Below are 20,410 nucleotides of genomic sequence, written 5' to 3' on the forward strand. Positions count from 1 at the left end.
TGAGATGGGTATCTAAAAATAGTTGATTTTTCATGTTTACACAGCCTTACTGAACGACTTAGTTAAACCTCATACCTATCAGTAAAAGAGGTAACGCAGCGTAAACAAACGAGAAAGATGTGAATTCTCTTGGGCAGTGACAATCTGTATCTGTAACAGATTTAAATAAATATTCCTCATCAGGCTTGTAGTATTTCTATAGAACATTTTGCTGCACTAAATCAAATGTCTTTCACAAGACAAAGTGGCAGCAGTAGCAAACAAGCAGCAAAGTCAAACATGGCACACAATCACAACTTAACCTTAAATATTCCCACAGAATAAAAGTTCATAAGGATTTGAAATAAAACACCACTTAGGGGAAAAAAAAAGTATTTTGCTAGTAAAACATTCCAAGAGAACTTGCTAATGACACTTTCCTCCTTGTGCTGTCACAGGAAATTCTTCAAATAGAATATTTATTTCCAATGCATCCTTCCTAATCTATTCCCATACAATGGGGGGAGGGGGGGAAGAAGCATGAATCCTCCAAAACAAGAAGTCATACTTTTAATTTGGCATTGTTTTGTTAAGCAATTTCTAGTGTAGTATCTCTGACATCTGTGTTTCCAGTCAATATTTTCTGACAGTTTTAGAAACTTAGGAAACTTTAAGGAAAGTCTAGAATAGAGACATTTGCAAAAAGCACAAACAATTAGTTTAGAAATCAAGCTAAGAATCAGAATAAGGGCATTTCCCTTGTGGTATGCTTAAGACAAACTTGGTAATTTTACATTTGGGCACTATTCAGGTTCCCTGGATATCAAATGGGATTTGTACAATCAGTATGCAAAGGAGCAAGTACTTCTAAAATCTTCTCAGACATACAAAGATAAATAGAATTTTTTTAAAAAAAATACAGTTGTCTGTAAGTTTAACTTCTTTATTTTCCATGTATAAAAAGAAATAAAGTTGTCTGATTAAGAATGCAACAGTTGAGAACAAGCTCAGGGCTCAGCATGAACCTATATGTCTGTGTGTATATTCGTATAAATCTTCCTATTCACAGTGCCACTGTTATTCTTAGATCCAGCTGTTTCACACTCATTGCCAGATGGCACTTTTATGTACAATTCTAATCAAGTACAATATGTGACACAGTATTGGAAAAAAATAGCTGTTTAAGAATAACTACACTGGTGCCTCTGAAAATACAAACAACTCCAAAAAACTAATCTGAAAAACACGAGTGGAACATACACAGCAAGTTTTGAGAGTTTTTATGTTTTCGCCTTGCCATTGATTGGCTCTAGTATGTCTACATGGATGTCAGTTTTTAGTGAAGGGACTCCAGTAAGTGAGGTAAGCTTCAAGGGAGAGGACAGTAATAACTGTTCATTACAAAGTAAGCAATTTGCGGGGGGGGGGGAAGAATCTGTCCCTGAAAAGCATAGCTTATATATATGGTTGCATATTACATTGTATTGCATCCCAGAGGAAGAAAAACAGAACCAGAGTTGAAAAGGATATTCACATTCTGAACAGTTTCCATGCTACTTCCATTAGAAGAAATAGAAAACAGGAGTCCCGAGTTACTGGTTTAGTGGGAAATTGAGTTCCCTGCTAGTGCTTTTACTGACCATGCCTAAAGGTGATCATGGCAAGCAAATGTTATTTTCTACTCTGAGTCACTAATTCAGTACGGTATGCAGAGGTCAGGATGACAAATGGAAATGAAAACAGGCAATTCATCTTTATCGCTGTTGTAAATAAAACTCAGAGAAGTACTTCTATATGTATTGGTTAAAACACCTTTCCCATGCAGAAAAATAAACAGAAGCGGACACAGGAAGGAAAGTTGTGAAAACTACTTATAAAAAAAGCACGGACAACAAAAAAGTATTGGCAGACATCAGGCTCTCTATTCTACTGCAGCACATTCAGCTGACTCTAGAGAAGCATCTAAGGAGTGCACATCAAGTCAGATTTTCCTCTTAAGAATGAAGGATAATTCCATTATTTCCTTACCCTGGACAATTAAATGATGAACAATTTTAAAGGAAACATGAATTGGAAAAGAACAATCATTAGGATATATGATGCCATTCCGTACTGAAGTAGATCACTTTCTTAATCAAAACTCTGCTAAGTAACTGATTATGACTTTTTCCTTGAATGATCTGCTGCTATGCAAACTAAAAATGGAAGACTAGCATTAAAGTGAACGAATATCTGAAAATAAAAATGTAATTATTTGGTTATTTGTAACCCAAAGATTAAAATAATTATGTGGGTGATATTTATAATATCTCTTTGGCAAATGTTTCACTTTTAACTGCTATTTCCAGTATTGAAAAATACTATTGTCCAAGAAAACCGTATTTTATGAATGAGATTCTACAAATAAAGGAAGGAAGGAGTCTAGTCTTTAGTAAGAAATGAAACATTTCCTACCAGGATGTGACTGGATTTAACTGATGGGAATGCAAAGATAGTCATTTCTCTGCTAAATAAATTCCCAGTTTAAGGACTGAAATCTTCCATTAGTTGCTACCATGCATCACAGGAAGCGTACGTATTCATTTTAATGCAAAACATTCTATATACATCCTGTGGTACTAGGAGACAATGATTCAAGCTGGTGGCTTGTAAAACATAGAAGCATTGAATAAACAACAGAATAATCTTAATGAAGGGTATTGGGATAATCACCATAGTTTTCAAAATGAATAACCTTCATTCTTTCCACCAAGAATGATTTTTTTTGCGATTTTCTTTAGAGCCTTTCTTAAAAGGCAAGCACTGCTTTTTACTAAGAAAAGTCAATTCGGATTAAAGCAGATGTATTGGATCACAACTGTGCCCATATTTTGTAATGGACTATAGTGCGAAGATCTCTAAGTTTGTGCCAGAACCAGAATCAGTACAGACATAATGTATAGCAACACAAACCTGCTTAACTGGCTCTGCTGAGATGTAGGACTAATTGGTACAGAGGATACTATGTTGATGAAGCTGAACTATTTTCTGACCTCAGGTATTTCCAAATAGCATTGCCCTGGACACACCATTTCATGCGGTACTGGTCTGGGAGAGTGTCTGTTAGAATGATGACTTGGGTAGCATGGAAATGCTCTTAGTTTACACTCCTCTCACAGTACAGATGGCATTCATTTTGCCTCCAGTCACCTTCCCTATACCATGAATATAGCAGAGGGAACAATGGCTAGTATCTTCAGTATGAGCCTTATTGACTTCCTCAGTGCCTTCCACTAGAACTAATCATGACACGCATCCCTGCCTGACAAAACTCAGTGGTCTTTACACTTTTCCCCTTCCTTCACTATCCAAGAAAGTGGTGGTGGTATTCCCATCTTTCTTGATGCCCCTTATGTATGAAGTCATGTAAGATTCTTTTGTGGACATATCTGCCATTGTGTCTGCAAAACTACTGCCAGATTAAGTCTTGGATGAATGGATCATGCCATTTTGTTTTGGACACATGCTTGCAGTAGTACTCTTCAGCTCTGGATTGAAGACATGATTTTTGTTGCTCGATGGTAAAATCAAATGACAGCCAAATGTCCACGGCAGAGGTGGAATACAACAGCCATAGAACGCATTGTGAAGGAAAGCACGCAACGGCATATGCCACTATCTGTCTGATGTGCGCACTAGATCCTGTTCGTCTCCGCTGTTCCTGGCCAAGTTGTAGTCTCTGGTTTTCCAGTTGTTTTGTTGAGGATATCACAATCCTTGCTCTCATCCTACCTTCATTATTTCCTGTTTGACCAAATTCTAAAAGGAATTACTTTTACTAATCATGTACTTGGGTATCTTAAATAGACTAATATTTCACTATGTTTGTTTCTATATTGCTGAAATGGATGTCGGGTCAGCTGCTAATACAGAATAAAGAAGAATTTTTCACTTCAGGGTTATATCTGGGGAGTTTCTAACCTGAATTAAACTATTAATGTGTACTTAGAAAAAAAAAAGAAGACAAAGACGCGTAGGAAGTAGGGTAAGAGAGGAGGAAAAAATAAAGGAAGAGGGTGCAAGTAGAGTAAATGAATTTAAACTGCAGCTGGGAATTAAACATTGGCTGAACCCAGAGAAACCTACAGTTAAAGCACTTTTCTATCCTCATTGACAGAGCAACCAATAAGCTGGTAGCAGTACATGGATTAGGTGTCCCACAGAAAGCTTAAGCAACCCAGAGAAATCTCCCATGTTGTCAGTTTTGCTCTCCTTGAGGAAAACAATCAAACAAAGGCTTCAAGAATGCAGTACCTAAAAATCATTATGTAATCCATTAGTTTCACAAAAGACAATTGCCCTAACAAATAGTTGTATTTTGTTGGTTTGAAATGGAAACATAAGTGGAGACAGGTTTTATTCTATTTGACACTTTTGCCTTGGCCATGCTGGGCACCCAGAAGCTTTGCCATTGTGCTTTAAAAAGTTTTTTTAAAAGATCTTCAGAAAAGCACCACCTTACGTGCTTCAGTGGTGAAATATTCAAGTAAAATTTGCTGAAATTAATGAGAACACTCATCACAATGTTAAGAACGAAAAAGTATTGTCCTCACTTCAAGGGAGCTCAAGATAGAACTTGAGTTTTCCCACCACTTTGCTCCTCTCCACTAAGCAAATCTCTACCTTAGTTATTTGTGTTCTGCTTGACACATCTAGGCTACAAAGGTATGGTTTGAAACGCACACAATATAGAGCTGACATCCATGTATTCAGGAATGCCTTTTTCTGGTGCTAACACCTACCTAAATATCAGTATGTACAGATGTCAACAGTGAAATGTCTGATTTTCTGAGTTACATAAGGATTGTTTTTTTAAGCGCTGCCATTAGACAGCTAGGCTGGCTCAAATGGAGTGACTCCAGCTTACTATCTTAACCACTGCAATAATGGCAAGCCTAAAACTAGGTTGGGGAAAAGCAGCAAACATGTAGTCCTACAGCTTTAAAATGCTATTCACACTTCAGAATATCATCCTCTCAAAATAACTGGATTCAATAGAATAATATTCTATTAAGTCCCTTTTTATTGGTTTCTTCTGTGTCAGGCTACCAATTTGCCCGTTACCCCACTGACGGTGTACAGCTTGATATGAAAACAAGGCTGGAGTATGAATGATATCAAAGAGAGGACATTCCTAGTTACACTGGTTTGTATCAAATCACCAAATATCTCAAAAGGTCAGGATGAGACTTTCTTTTGCCTGTCCAAAATACAACACTGTATGATAATGTTGGTGTAAATCTAAAAAAATATTAACATGCTTTGCAGAATTTTACTGGCTCACCTTATCTTGGGAGAAATCTATCAAAACCAGGAGTTGGAAATCTGAACAGATATGCAAGATATAATGCTCATGCTGTCTAATTAATTCAGAGTTCTTCAGAAGTGTTCCTATCAGTCTCCTGAGATGCTTTTTTACCTCCTGCAAACTGTAATTTTTTGGCAAATATTCTTCTCCTGTATTTCTTATCCTAGTCTTGAATTTGAAAGATTCTACACATGCCCAATGAACATAAAAGCTATAATTTTGCAACTGTATGTATAATCTCAACGCATAAAAGTACTTTTTCTCTCTGTTCATGCCACAGATCCAATGCAACTGCGTTCAATCTAGTTTATATCAGATCTTTTTCCCATTCTTGAGTTATTTTGGTAGACTGTGCACTATTATAAAGTTCTACGCACTCAGGCGATGAGACCAAGCACTGATTTGACGTAGATGAATGGAGCAATTTAAAGATGTATAATTGCTGCAGGAAAGGAGGGAAAGGAAAATGTACTAGAATACTCACTTTGACGAATCTATGAAGTATATTACAAGAGCACCAATACTAAGAGCGAAGACTAAGACAACCTACAAAAGAAAAGAAAGAGTCATTATTTAACAGTGTTAAAAGTGAAACATTTATTCTTTTACACACAAAAAAGACAAGGAAAATAAATCAAACTATTTTTTTTATTTCAGCTGTCATTTTCTTTAGAAAGCTACTCCTACTTGAATTTCAAACGCTATATATTATAGAATGTTTTCTTGCATTTCAAAAAACACATAAACAAGTTGAATCCTAGCTCAGGGAAACCCAGCATACAATTAGTTCCTAGATCCTAACCTCTGCTAAACTACACTCTTCAATTTCAAATGGCAAGCTATCCTACTGCATGGCATTCAAATCACACTATAGCTTTATCAGACTATCCTTCAGGACTGCAGTAAAAGTTTCTGCTCACTGGTAGGTAAACCAAGAGTGATGACAGATTAGACTGAATTTCCATTTATATACATGCTCATGAAATCCACAGTATCAGTGTAAGGCTATGTAAAAATATTTATTTACTCTGCAATCCTGTCCACCGAGGCTATAGTTAACTTTCAAAGAGGTTAAAACAATAGCTGGATGCAGCATGTTCTGATACAATGAATACAAAGCACCGGGTAGTCTCAATGTTCTCTCCCCCCCCCCCCCACCCGCCCTTAAAATCTGTTGAAATTTTTGAATTAAATCATTTTCTTACGTCTAGCAGCCAGCCCTTATTAGCAAGGTAGAACTTGCTTTTCTGGCCAGTGCAGGAGAAGCTGGATTAATCACATCTCTGTCTGTCTCTAATTTCTTTTTTCTTAATGTAAAGCCAATGCAATTGTCTGTTCTACTGGCTCCCAAAGATTCTCTGACATTGTGGGAACATTTAGTTTCACATCCTATTCAAAGTAGGTCTGCATCTACACAGGACAGCACAACTGAAATTTTTGCACTCAAATTTTGGCTTGAAGAATGATGAAGTACACAACAGCGTGTGTACCCATTACAACTTAGAATTCTGATATCCTTACTCTAGGTTTCTGTCTCTTGAAAAATACCATCCACTGGGTAAAATTTGGAATCTGAAAACATGACCCCAATAAGCTATTTTTTGTATCTTAGAATGCAATTCTTCTGGAAGAAATCAGAAATCATTCCTGTCTGCTGCACTGACGATGGGAAACAGATGGAAAATTATGTCTCCTGTAACTCATCTGATCTGCTGGTCTACAGAATCAAAACAAAATGTCCCTTAGTCTTCTGGCAGGCACGTCTCAAGTAGCTGCTAAGAAGTAACATCCCTTAAAATAAACTCAGAGAATTGATCACTCAGGATTGGGTAAACCAGCGTACTAACTAAGGGGACACGCAGATCCTCAAACTGCCAGTTAAAATACAGCTTCCTAGGTCAGAAGTGGATAAAATTTAAGACACTAAACAACTGCATGGGTGAAATAAGCTAGTGGTGTCATTCCAGTTCTGACTGAGCAGATTTATTAATCTGTATGAATACCATAACTATTGCTACTTTTGTTGACAATCTCAACTGTTCAAGCAACAGATGAGCACTGAAACAAACATTTCTTCCTTCAATACAGGCTTCAGATCTTTTTCTGAAGGTGCCGTATTAGGAAGGAGCCTGTCAGTCATAGTGCAAGCAATGCAAGGGAACATGCAATGCGTTAATTCTAAGACGACTTACTGAAACAGCAATGTAGAAGTTTCTGCTACTTGGCTATCACTCAGTGCTGTAATGGCAGTGTCTGAAGCAAGGTATAATTATATAACCAAACTCCAGAGCTCTGCAGGGCCAAAATCAAACATGCACATATTTTCCAATACAAGAAACTCACTAATTAATTTCTTAATATTATGTAATCACTACAACTTGTTAAAAAAATTCTATTCAACTCAGTTTAAATTAATTTTCATTCCTTATAGATCTTGCTGACCATAACTGTCTGCTTTGTGAATGTCTGAGAGTATTTTGCCTGAGTACAAGTACCTGTTGTCTTATCTGATGCATTATCACCCAAATCAGTGAGATCTGTCAGTCAAAATCAAGGACTGGAGCATGAAACTCTTCAAATAACATTTTTACTACCCAAGTCTAATATAATGTTAACATCTAGAGGTTGAATCTTCTTTCATTAAACTACATTATTGATCAGAAGTGTATAGGTGTTGCAAAGTGAAATAAGCTATTAAATCCATATCAACTGGTAAGAGTCTCACCATCTCATAAGAAACTAATGTGGTGAATAGAACTTTTAGATTTTCACCTGGCAATATACCCCAAATTATGATTAGCAGTGATGCCGAAGCCCATTTTTCTCTGAATTAAGTTACTAGGAATCAAATTGATTGTGCACATCCTGCCCCACTCCTTGCAAGATTCCGAGCCATATACAATCACAGGTTGAATCTGAATCAAATCCGCTCAGTTTTCTAGCTCTATAATTATTTATTATCATTACATTTCAAGGGAAGTCTTTATATTATTTTTATTTTTTAAAGCAGAGTAACCAAGGTGCTGAGGGTCCTGGGAATACAATGCTTACATTTTTGGTAAAAATTTTTATTTGACCCAGATCAGTTTTAAACACAGGTATCAATCTTACATCATTTAAAGCCAAGTATTAGTACTGATAGTTTAGCCTACATTCTATGGAATCATTTCTATGCTATTAGCACCATCAAGCCCACTATTAAATACAGGTATGTCCTTTAAAAAAAACCCCAAAAATACCACAAACAAACAACTCAACCAATAAAAAAGCAAATCAAATATGTGGAAAAACCAGTGCCTGAACCAATCAGGTTAGAGTTATGTTAAACTTTAAAAAAAGAAAATTGTTACCCTTCCCTGCTATATAAACACATTTGATAGAGTCTCAAATGAATATTTTTTTTCTGTAATCCCATCTAAAAAAGCTGAATTCAACCTGATTATTCAGGGAGTCAGTTATTGAGTTTAGGTTTAGATTCAGAATCTTTGCTAGATTGTCATGGGAGATAACACCTATTTTGGGGACTTTACTTTTCTTGAAGAGAGGGATGAACATAGACAGACTGATACCCCAAACTCAGAGCAACTAGAATCTAAGGGATGAAAAAAGCCTGTATGTACGTGAATTACTGCCTTTTTTGTTAACTGGGCCATGGGGAGAAGTTTGCCTGCTCTGTTTATTATTCCAATGCATTTGGCACAACATTGCAATTGCTACACATGTATTATAACTTCTCTCTGTCTGGAAGGAAAGAATCTTTTAATTTATAACAACTCACTGTTTGTTTAAGATTGAGAAATGTGAAGTCATATGCTTGGAGCTACGCTAAGGACTTAGTATCAAGTTAAAAATAAGCACCGTCTGATTAAAGAAAAGAGGGGAGAAAACATGGAATAGTTGCTGCATATCCTTAAATCGTTCCTAAAAAATATTTTGCTCTCTACTGTTAGCAAGATTCTCCAGAAGAGCTTTGACTGCTCTGTTGCAGTCAAATTGCAGTCAAACTTTATTCATCCACATTAAGGACAGAAAAGAAAAAAAAGAAGACAAACAAACAAAACCCCCAAACAAACAAAAAAACCACCCCTGCAAATTTTAATAAGAGTGTAGCAGCATAATAAAACTTCAGGGAAAGTATAGTTATTGAGAAAATACCATCAGAATCAAGCCATGATAACCATAAAGGGGATCAGCACACATTCCAGGACCAAGCCTATGCAACAAGAGGAGAATATTGATAATCCAAGGGGTGGCACTGTTTCCCCTACAACTGCACAGAACTAATGTCCTGGTGTTATTGAAGAAACATGGGAAAATGGAAAGGCTGTTCACATTAGAGAAGAGGGCTACAGTTAATACATCCACAACAACGAGTAAGGTAAGGACTCTAGAGCAGGAACTTCAAGCTCTCGTTACCCTGTAACGTCTGAACGTTCTGTGGAACACAAAGCAGAACTCACTGAAGTTTCAAAGACAAATTATTGCCTATACGGTATTGAACTATCCAAACATCATTAATACAAAATAGCATAGAACTCAAGAGGTAAAGCAGGAAATAAAAAAGGAATAGTTGTCCATTGTTATGTTCCTCTCAACATTAAGTGTTAAAATAAGTAGTACACAGTGAAAAGGAACAACTTTCAGGAATCCTGTAACCCCTAGCACTTTAAGGCACCAGAGCATCCTTATTTTGTTATCTGATGACAATCTGTTGTGAATTGCTCTTCAGAAATGCTTGTCTGAAACTCTTATGATTGTAAGGTTAAATTTTTCAACCCTAAGCCTACTGTACTACTTAGAATATATTAAGTTGTTCATTATTAATATTTTTACAATTTCACTTAATTTTAATTTCTACATCCATACAGTAAATTGTTAATGAGATACTGATCTTCTTCATATGATGCTTTAAAATAAAGCTGTATTAGTTTTTGTATTTCCAATTACTTAAGGAGAATACAAATTATTTCTTATGACCATATAGCTACATCCTCAAGGATCTACTAATTTTGGAACACTAAAGTTTGCATTAGTAAGATGTCAATAGCCTGAGGTTTTGACCCAATTTGAATGAAAATTTACGTACTTTAAATATAAAAAACAATCTTCCTTTAACCATAAAAATGGAAATCAATTGTATTTTTTTATAGACAAAGAGAATTTACTTGTCTGGATTTGTTAGAAGAGAAAACCAGCATTTCTAAGGACACACAAGCTGCAGTTACATTTCAGAAGTAGGAATTACTTAATCCTTGTTTAGCAATCCCAACGTTAATTTTCAGACTCTAAGATATGCACCCGCATCTGTGCAATTATTGCAGTTTAACAAAAGTAAGACCTGAGGAAGTCTAGACCACAGAAAAGTCAAAATGGCTTACTGAAATTGATGTCTCATTAACTGATAACCTATATGTAAACAACAAAATTCAGAAAGCATTCCATGTAGGCAAAGCCATAAGTGGTAAGAAATTGTGCACTGCAGCTGATATAAACAGCTGAGCAATTAATATGTCTTAGGTTACTATAAATACCAATGAAGTAAGTGCTATTTACTATAATACAATATAGATTGTTGCTCTAAAAATCGGTGTTCTCCACTCTTTTTTTTTTTTTTGGTAGCACTTCATTAAGATGTTCTTATTAGTATTACCTTTGAATATATCACAGTGAACTAAAACAGCTGCATGATGTTAAATTATGGAATTCATATTAGGTCATCCAACAAAATGGTCTTCAGAACTTTTGATTTGTCAAGACAAATAAAATGCTATGTATATTTTTATAGCAATCAATAGTAAATTTCTGTTTAGAGACATTTTTTCCACTACACCCTGATACCTAGGAGTAAAGCAGGAGTGAGTATCTCTAAAATCCATCAGCAGGACCTAGTACCATGATCTGGATGGAACTGTACACTGACTTCTCTCCGGGCTTAGACACATTGCCCTGTCGCCAGTCTTTCTGCCTCTGCTTCTTTACTTGGTCCCTCCCAGGCCAATGTATAAATAACTAAAAGGATGAAGGCAAAAGTATAAAATAGCCGCTGTATCTACTCTATGAGGTCATGAATTCCCAGGGACTATTAGAAGATCATTCCACCTCATTCGCATTTGCAAGATCATATTTCTTATTGATGAAATAGTCTCTTAATATCTTCCAGAACAACTGCATATAATGCCAGCTTCTCTTCCAAGAAAACTAACCATGCACCAGTAGTTGTGAGCCACCTTACAAGAGCAAACCAGGAAATGCAAGCAGATGAGGGCTGAAGTGGGTGAATAGGAAGAGAAAGATAAAGTGATAAAATAATGAAAAGACAAAATAGATTCCATCTTGTTCCTACCAGCAATAAGTAATAAATGAAAAGTTCAAACAAGGATTCTAGGAAACTGGGAAATTTCCTGTCACTTACCTTTTATTCACAAATACAGGGAAACAGATTTTGCAGTTAATATACTCCTTGTCCCGTATAAGAGCCACACTTGATGGAACATAATACTATGAAGAGGCAGTGATATATGCACTGGTTCTCATGCAAGTACAGACAAAGTGCAAATTCTACAGTCAGCGCCTTCTGTTGACGACAGGATACAGGCTAACAGCTATGAATCTTAAGGGATGTGTCTGCTGGGTAGTGTGCTAGCTAGTAAATCTGTCCTGGTAACTTATCGATGTTGCCATTTTGCATGCAGAAGATGCAGGTGGTGCAGGGGAAAAAAAAAACAAATCACCACACCACGTTTCTACTATTTCTTCTACACTTTGAATGTCAGGTAGGATTTAGCATCCAATTCTAGAAGGAACTAAGCACCTCCAAGCTAGACAGGGAGCAACCCCATCTTTCAAGGGAGTCAGAAAAGGTTCAAGAGCACACAATTCTGAAGAGCCTTTACTAACTCTTAGTTTCAAGCCTGAAGCAATAAACGTACTAATTCCAAACTTTGTAACTTTGATAGCCACATCAAAAACTTCTCAGGAACCCAAAGACTTGAAAATGTTTGCAAGTTATTGTCTTTCAACTACATTTTCTGCTTTTTAATTTTATTTACCTTTATTACACAACGAGGAGTTAACTAAATGTTAATTAGTTATTAAATTCTACAGTAACTAAATCAGTCACCAACATACATTAAAAAAAGTACTGAAAACCTTGGCAGCTTTACGAGATTCTTTGCTATATAAATTTTCGCCTTTGGCAAAACTCACATATACTTAGCATTGACCAAGAAAAATCAAAGTTTATCCAAAAGAGGAGGTAAAGCGGAGTGAGAAATGACTATTTGACAAACCAATAGGCAGTAAGGCCTCAGTGAACTTCTCTAAGAAAATTCATAGCAAGGATTTAATTTTAAAAATAAAAGGCAGCAGTAACATAGGGCAGCATGAGCTCTGGATGATGATCATAAGCAATCAGAAGACTCGGTTATTATCCCTAGTTCTGCCACTCACGTGATGTTTGACCTAAAGCATATTACTTGACCTCTCCAGACTTTCTGATTCTCCTTCTTGCTTTCATTTGGCAAGGATACGGCACGTCAACTCATTAGGGCAACAGCTGTCTTTCATTACAGGTGTTTGCAATGGATCTAGCACAGCAGAGACCTCTACCCCTGCCACAATAATAATAACAAAAAGCCAGAGCAGGACACTATGTAACAGTGTCAGCACCAACTATGAGAGCAAAGGGACTTTAATAAGGGTTTTATTTAAACAGAAAGGCATCAATATCTCTTTCTGAGATAAACTTCTTGTTTATCTTTCTAGAATTACATTTTTTGGTGCCATTAAGCCACTAACCCATAGTAGGGTTATAATTTATGACTGAAACTAAAGCTATGTATTTATTGTAAATAGATCTTAAAAAATACCGTTCATATTTATTGCATCTCTTTTTAAAGACTTGTGTAATAGTGATAAGAAATATAGAAACAAAATTGCTGGGAGAGGAAACAGATACAGAAGAGTTACCAAAAAAAATTAGCCACATATTCAGTTCCCACATACTGAAGTTATGCATTAGAATTTGAGTATTATCTGAAAGGTACAGGTAAGATGCATGGTAAAGGCCTGAATCACCGTGAGCTTACCTAACTATTCATAACTGTAGTAAGTAATTAAGGTAACAGGTCACTGGGAGTAGGATACGTGCTATTTTGAATAAAACTACACAAAACGGAATTAGCAAATTCGGCCTGTCTGCCACCAGCTGCATTTCATTCTCTCGCCAGTAAAAGATTCAACTTTTTTACATACACTTTTAATAAACTACCTCTCATTTGAGCAGACTGCTTGAAATTATGAAAAGTCTTTAAAGGGATGATGTGGGATCAAAATTCAGGAATCATTAGAGTAGACCTCAGACTCAGGAATATGAAAAATCAAAGCAGGAAATAAACCAAAGAAAATTAGTATCTTAATGCACTTTTGTTTTCCACACACATTCCCAACCTCATTTGAGGATGAATTTTAAAAAAGGAAATACCTTTGCTATGTCCTGTTCCGTACATGCTTCTAACATGTGTTAATATTTCAGCTTTATTTTTCTTTCTTTTTCTGGATTTTTTCCTCAACTTTCCACTGACATATTGACAATAAAATGAAAATTTCTGTTCAATTCATAAATTTGCAAAGACTGAGATTTTCTAATTAGTGAAAAAATACAAGACAAAAAATCCCATCTGTTAATGGTGCTCTGTAGCTTGAAGTTAATTAGGTTTGCTGGGAGAGTGCCTGGCAATATGACCAATTAAAGTGCATGCAACTTTTCCAATTCAGTATTTAATTTCATTAGTCAAAAAAATAGCAGTACTTTCTATTACAATGTGCCATTTTCTAGAACTAAATGCATACATAGCATTATATGTATGTAAATATGTGTGCGTGCGCATATTTTTTTTTTCCTCCAACTTAAAATGTCCTCCCTCCTGATTACTTAGCAGTCATCCAAATCACCTCCCATTAAGGTCAATAAAAATAAAATTCACTTTTTGTATACTGGTAAAAGTGTAACTCACACTGATTTCCAGTGGATGCATGACAGTCACACTGAGCAAAAGGGGTTATGTTGGTAACAGTTACCTACAAACTATTCTTCCAGTTGTCAATGCTCTCAATTTCAAGTTCCTTATAGTCTGACTGTAGATAAGGGCCATCAGTGAGCCGCCTGGAATGTCATTTTAGAGAAACGAGTGAGTGACCTGTCAAACAAACAAATCGTGCTAACTGAAAAGCAAACAAGCTCCACTGCAAAACTGCTCGAAGGCAAAAGAACCCAGCTCTGGAGCACGGACCCATACCATATACAACACAGCAGGACAGTAGCACTCATAATGATGGCTGGTTATCCACAGTCCCACCCCCAGTGCACTAACTTATGGAAAGACTAAAAGAGACAAGATATTGGCCCAAAATCATAACCAGAATCTGTATAATTAATTTAGAAAATAATCTAACCCCAGTGGTTCAACATCAGGGAAACAAAGAAGAAATCAAATAAGGTCTATACCAGTAAAAAGTAATCATTTGCCAACAGTTAACCAAGACTTGTATCTGGAATACCACAATACAGAACTTAAAATTAATAAACTGTAAATATATATACACATACAGGCAATGCTGTCTTTTTTAATTAAGCAAGTTTCCATTTCTTAATTGGTATTTGTTAAAAAAAAAAACAAAAAAACCCCAAAAAACCAACCCCCAAACCCAAGCAAACAAAATTCACTGCTCTTCTATCTACTTCAATATACTGTACTCCTCACCAGTTCCCATCAGCAATTTGTTAACTACAACGTAAGAGAACATCCAAGAAACTGTCAAGGAAAAAACAAGATGTAAATTAAAGAACGGTGGTAAAAATGCCAGAAAAGAGTAAGATAATAGGGTAAAGAAAATGCTGTGTCTTTTAAATGTTGAAATCAGAAAAATATCTCTGGAGATAACGCTTTGGGGTAAAAACACACTAGCACGTGCTCTCAGGAACAAATAAAGTTGCAAATGTTGATCCTCTCAGAATTGAGGCCTGATCCTGCAACCCATAGCATGTTGTTACAATATTATAGATATTAACATTGCTGCTAAAGGAACTTCAAGCTTTATTGCCACGTCATAAGAAATGACTAAAAGGAAATCCATTTCTTTGTGAATGGATCTCTGCGAGGATTACATTTAATGAAATTGTTTACCTTACACATTCAAATTAATGCCAGATTGTATGGCAGACAAAAGGAATCGTCGCTTTCCTCAGTTGTGTGTGGACATTAGAGTTTGACATGCAACTTACACGACAGTCATGTCAACAAATGTTGAAAGCAGAATTAGAGAAGGACTAATTAAAAGAGTTGACTTCCTCTTGGTAAGGATTTATGATTGAATGGGTTGGGTAAGTTCATTTACTCAGATTTGCTGTTACTATTCCTAAATTTTCAAATAGCAGAACTCCACAAACACAGAAACAGTTACCTCCCTTTTCAATTGTTTGGTTCTTAGTCACAAGAACTGACACATACAGCAAAGGGGGATGCAGCTGTGACAGTATTCTCTGAAAAAAATATAAAGCTCTTAGTTTCAGTAAAGCCTAGTGAAATTTCATTCAAGAAAAAGACTGAATGGAGAAGAAATGGTCGAATCATTCAACATACAAAAAAACATTTGAATGCTTGTCAAGGAATGTACTTTAACACAGTATGAAAACAAGACACAGTCTTCAGAAGGGAAAAGAATCACTGCTAAATGCATCTGATTAACTGCAAAAACAGTTTTCTGCTGCAGTTTCAGCAACATTACCGCTCTCATCTTCCATTTAACATTAGGTAACGTGGTGGGTTTTTTCCTTAAATCTTTTGTAATAGAATGATCATTTCCAGAATTGTAATATTTCCACTTCCATTTCCAGAACTAACATAGACAATAACAATTGCTGATATCTGCAAACAAATGAAGCCTCATATTCATTGGTCACGTTCTACAATAAGCCTAGGAAAATCCATAGCTGTTTATCATAGACTTGTAGAGGTAGCCATCAACAATATGACTTTAAAATGGACCACTATACCTTCAGAGATTTGCATGAGGATTTGCAAGAGCTCTCTGTACCTCAATTCACATTGGCTACTCAGTGATTAGGCACAGATTACTGTCAAATACATAAGAAGGTTTCTGGTGGCAATTAAATATCAAACACTGGATATCAACGAACAAAATCAATGCAAGGAAACCATGCTAAACAGGAAGAGGGAAAGCTGTTGTTGATGGAGTTAAACAACACAGTATTTTTGAAAGTCACCTTTGTAAGCATGTTTTTCCTCCTTTTTCTCTGGCATTGTTTGTCCTTCAGTCATTTTGCCAAAATTGATAGCTTTGACTGATAGCCACAGGAAAACATCTCTCATTGATCTGCTTTGAAGACTGAAAAATTTACTTTTTTGATCAGTAGGAATACATCTAAACCTACTTAATCACCTAGCTTTATATGAGAATTTGTGAATACAAAAAGCTGCCTTTAATTAGCATACAAAAGAAAACTATAAAGAGAGCAAGTCTGAACAGGGATTGTAAATTGTAGCACTGACTACATTTTAGTCATTGTACAGACTTAAGATATCTGATAATTCTCTACAAGAGCATATACCTCAACTTATCTGAAAACAGAAAATAAACCCAGCATAATTCTTTTCCAGGGGCTATTTCAAATTATAATTCTAATCAGAACTCTCAATTTCCCATTGTTTATATTTATGTTGCCATGTGAGCTCTTTTGTTTGTAGACTAATTTCAACTGAAAAGCCTGCCAATGAATTCTTTGACATAGCCATTAATCATGAGATATGAGATCTCTATGTAATTAGATAATAAAATTTAGCAATTTCACTGAAGCAGCTAAAGTAGACAAACATTCACGGTTGTTGTACTGGGTCTGGCTGAGATGGAGTTAATTTTCCCCATAGCAGCCCTCATAGTGCTGCGCTGTGTATTGGTAGCTAGCAAGGTGTTGGTAACACACCGTGTTTTGGCTACTGGCACAGCACCAAGGCTGCCTCTCCAACATTCCCCTTTCACCCCTAGGCTGAGAGTGGGCAAGATCTTGGGAGGGGACACAGCCAGGACAGCTGACCCTGGTTTCTTCACACTTTGGTATTGCAGAGAAAGGCATGGAAGCCTTTGATACCATCAGTTACAGGCATTGGTCACTTCCATACTGTAATCATCAAAGAAATGCTGATGGTATGTTCATCTGGAATTATGATTCAACATCATGTACCAAATGATGAGAAATCCATACGAGGTATGAAACAGAATCAATGATTTGCAACTATCACTAAAGACCAATGCAGAAAACAGTGATGTAGCACACAAAGATGTAGACAACGATGTAGCGAGAAAAGGTAAAGTTATTTTTACACAAGAAACCTTTACTCATAGTTAATATTTTTTTCTAATTTTTGAGGGGTAGGATGGAACAAGCAGTTTCTCTGTAAGGATGCAAAGACTGATTTATTCAACAAACTTGTTTCCTGCAGATGAGTTTTCCTGTGTTGCTATGTGGCTATAATTCTAAAACTGAAAGCTTTTTTATGAGCCTTTTTAATGTGGTTTAAAGATAAAATCATATAATCATATGATTAAAGGCTTGCAGAACCAACTTCCAGTGTAACTCTCTCTAATGGTCTTGTTTACTACCCCCGTTTTTAAAAAATATACAGCAGTGACCACTAAATCTGGCCTTGAAACCAACTGTTACTTCAGCTGACCTTTTCCCTTGCTAGTAACAACACTATGTCAGATCCTTTAACTTTCACCCTCTGGTGTCGTGGCTTTTGTTGTTCTTTTTACATAATATGAAGAGTTTAATTCAAAGATAACTTTTCAAAGTCATCCCTTCATCTGGGTCCACATCTTTACCTGGCTTTGCTAGCCTGTGGTACCTCCCACCAGCATCCTTATTCTTCCTACAGGTATCCTCTTTAAGGTGGAGGCCTAGAAAACTTCCTGTCTTCCTGCATGCTTTATATGGTCCCTTGTGAAGGTCTAAGACTGTAAGACTACTGAGTTTCATTCTGGAGGGATCTTGTTCACAGACACAAAAAACAGAGAGTGGAGAATGAGGAACATAGAACTTCAGCTTATATTCTGTCTCATAACTGTCGGTTGGTATATACTTTTTTCCATTTTCTGTATCCTTGCTTCAGCCTGACTATATTTGGTAGGCAGCTACAAGAGCATTTATTCTGAAAACCACCAAAACCTAAAATTGGACAAACCACCAGGTAATGACATACCTACCCTGGCCAAAGAGATTTATAAGAGGTATTGGCTGCTACCCCATGTCTTTATATTAGTATGAAGTTTTAGTTCACATTTAAAAATATTATGGAATAGGCAGAAGTTGAAAGTACATATTGGGTTTTAATGTTTTTGGGGGTTTTTTCAGTGTTGCAAGAAAAAATTGTATCTTGCATGAACTACACAAAATCTAGCAGCAAACTTCACGAAAGACAAAGGGGTTTTCTCTGAATAAGTAGTGCAGAAGCTTCTGGCCTGAAACTCTTCTTACTATTGATCTCCTATAGAGATTCAGTCCTATGTTGCTTTATTCAAAAAAAGTTTTATTTTAAAATAGGTCACCTTTCTAGAATCTATTCTAGAGCAGAAAATTTGAAAGCCAGATGTGGGGAAATTACCTTTTTAACACATGCTTTTTAGATTTAACAACAGTTTAAGTCTTTAGACTGGGATGAGAACTTTCTCTCTCCCAGCTGTAGGTCCAGCTCCTTTCCCCCATTGTGCTGAATCACCAGACCCACTTCCCTGATGCTCAGCCTCCCCTGAAGACACTGCTGCTGTTCTCTTTCAGTGAAGAGCAAAGGAAAATGTGGCAGGTGAAAGAAAAGGAGCACCAGCGGTGGGCAGGCTATTTGGGTTTGTATCAAACCCAAATCCCATCAACCTCTGGGCTCTGCCAGTGACCCCCCGCTCCACTGAACCAGCTCACTGTACATACAGCCCCTTGCACAAGGCCAAAAAGTGGAAAAAACCAAGAGAATCAAATGTAGTCCAATGACACTTGAAAAATGCTTATACCAAATCTCCAGATGAGAAATATTTATACTCTGGTGATGACACTGCACAAAACCAAACACTATCAAGTCCTAACACTAACAAATAATTTGTTTTCTCAACAGCTTGGCTGACATGCTTCCTCTCTGACTCCCAGACAGAGCTGGAAGAAAGAGCTTTCAGCATTCATAATTTCAAACATTAAATTAAGTTAAAATTCCTTTTGCTGATTGCCTGAAATCTCAGAATCCCTCTCTGATCAAAACAATGTTACAACAAAGACCTAGGTAAAGCGTGCCAAGGCAACTCGACACTGCTGACTCAGAAAGGAAGTCCACCTCCTGATTCATTAACACGACTGCCAGCAGCACTGATGTATTCCTTGGAGATCTCTTGATTAAGCAGTTTCTCAATTCATAGTTTGGTTTCTTATCATGGTTCCAGGTATATTAAACACCAGGAAGACCAAATACACATCCAAACACCCCTGACTTTAAAGCTGCAGCTTTTTCTTAACTACAACAACCACAGTAGCATGTCACTAATAACAAGAACACGCTGCAGGGCGATTCCACAATGTAAAACATGGCCAGGACGACAGGCTTTTGTGAATGAGCAAAGCCTTTGTTAGAATGGGTGACACACACAGTTTGCACTGACAAGGCAACCCGGAGACAGGTGCTCTGCCACTGACAGTGGAGTTATAAACTGCACATTAACAGAGCAAGCTGTCTTATTTTTGTTCCAGTTTATTGGTGGATTAGAAGTAAGTGACCACTGTACTGAATATATAGAGCACCTGTTTAGATTAACTCTGACCATTTTATGTATTTTCCCAGAACAAAGCCTTTTGTGTGATTCAACAGAACTTAAGCAGAGCCCTTTATTTGCCAGAAACAGTAGTCAGCAATTCACCTCCTCAAATCTGCCAACCAAATCTGAAAAAGGGCAAGTCTGTGCAGCAAATATTTTTGGATGATACCTGCACAGCCATGTTTGAACTATATAGAGTTATTCATTATATGGAAG

The 20,410-nt window shown here is 36.6% G+C and overlaps 1 protein-coding gene across 19 annotated transcripts in view; it reads right to left on the reverse strand.

Moving 5' to 3' along the window:
• KCNMA1 (potassium calcium-activated channel subfamily M alpha 1) overlaps positions 1-20,410 on the reverse strand; it is a 501,788-nt gene that overhangs the window by 262,767 nt on the left and 218,611 nt on the right. For all 19 annotated transcript variants that reach the window (XM_054831099.1, XM_054831098.1, XM_054831094.1 and 16 more), the window contains one exon: positions 5,811-5,872. In XM_054831099.1, the coding sequence (XP_054687074.1) occupies positions 5,811-5,872 (62 nt within the window). The remainder of the gene's footprint in view (positions 1-5,810; positions 5,873-20,410) is intronic.

The sequence above is a fragment of the Grus americana genome, chromosome 7 (assembly GCF_028858705.1).
Source record: "Grus americana isolate bGruAme1 chromosome 7, bGruAme1.mat, whole genome shotgun sequence".
Taxonomy (NCBI): Eukaryota; Metazoa; Chordata; class Aves; order Gruiformes; family Gruidae; genus Grus; species Grus americana.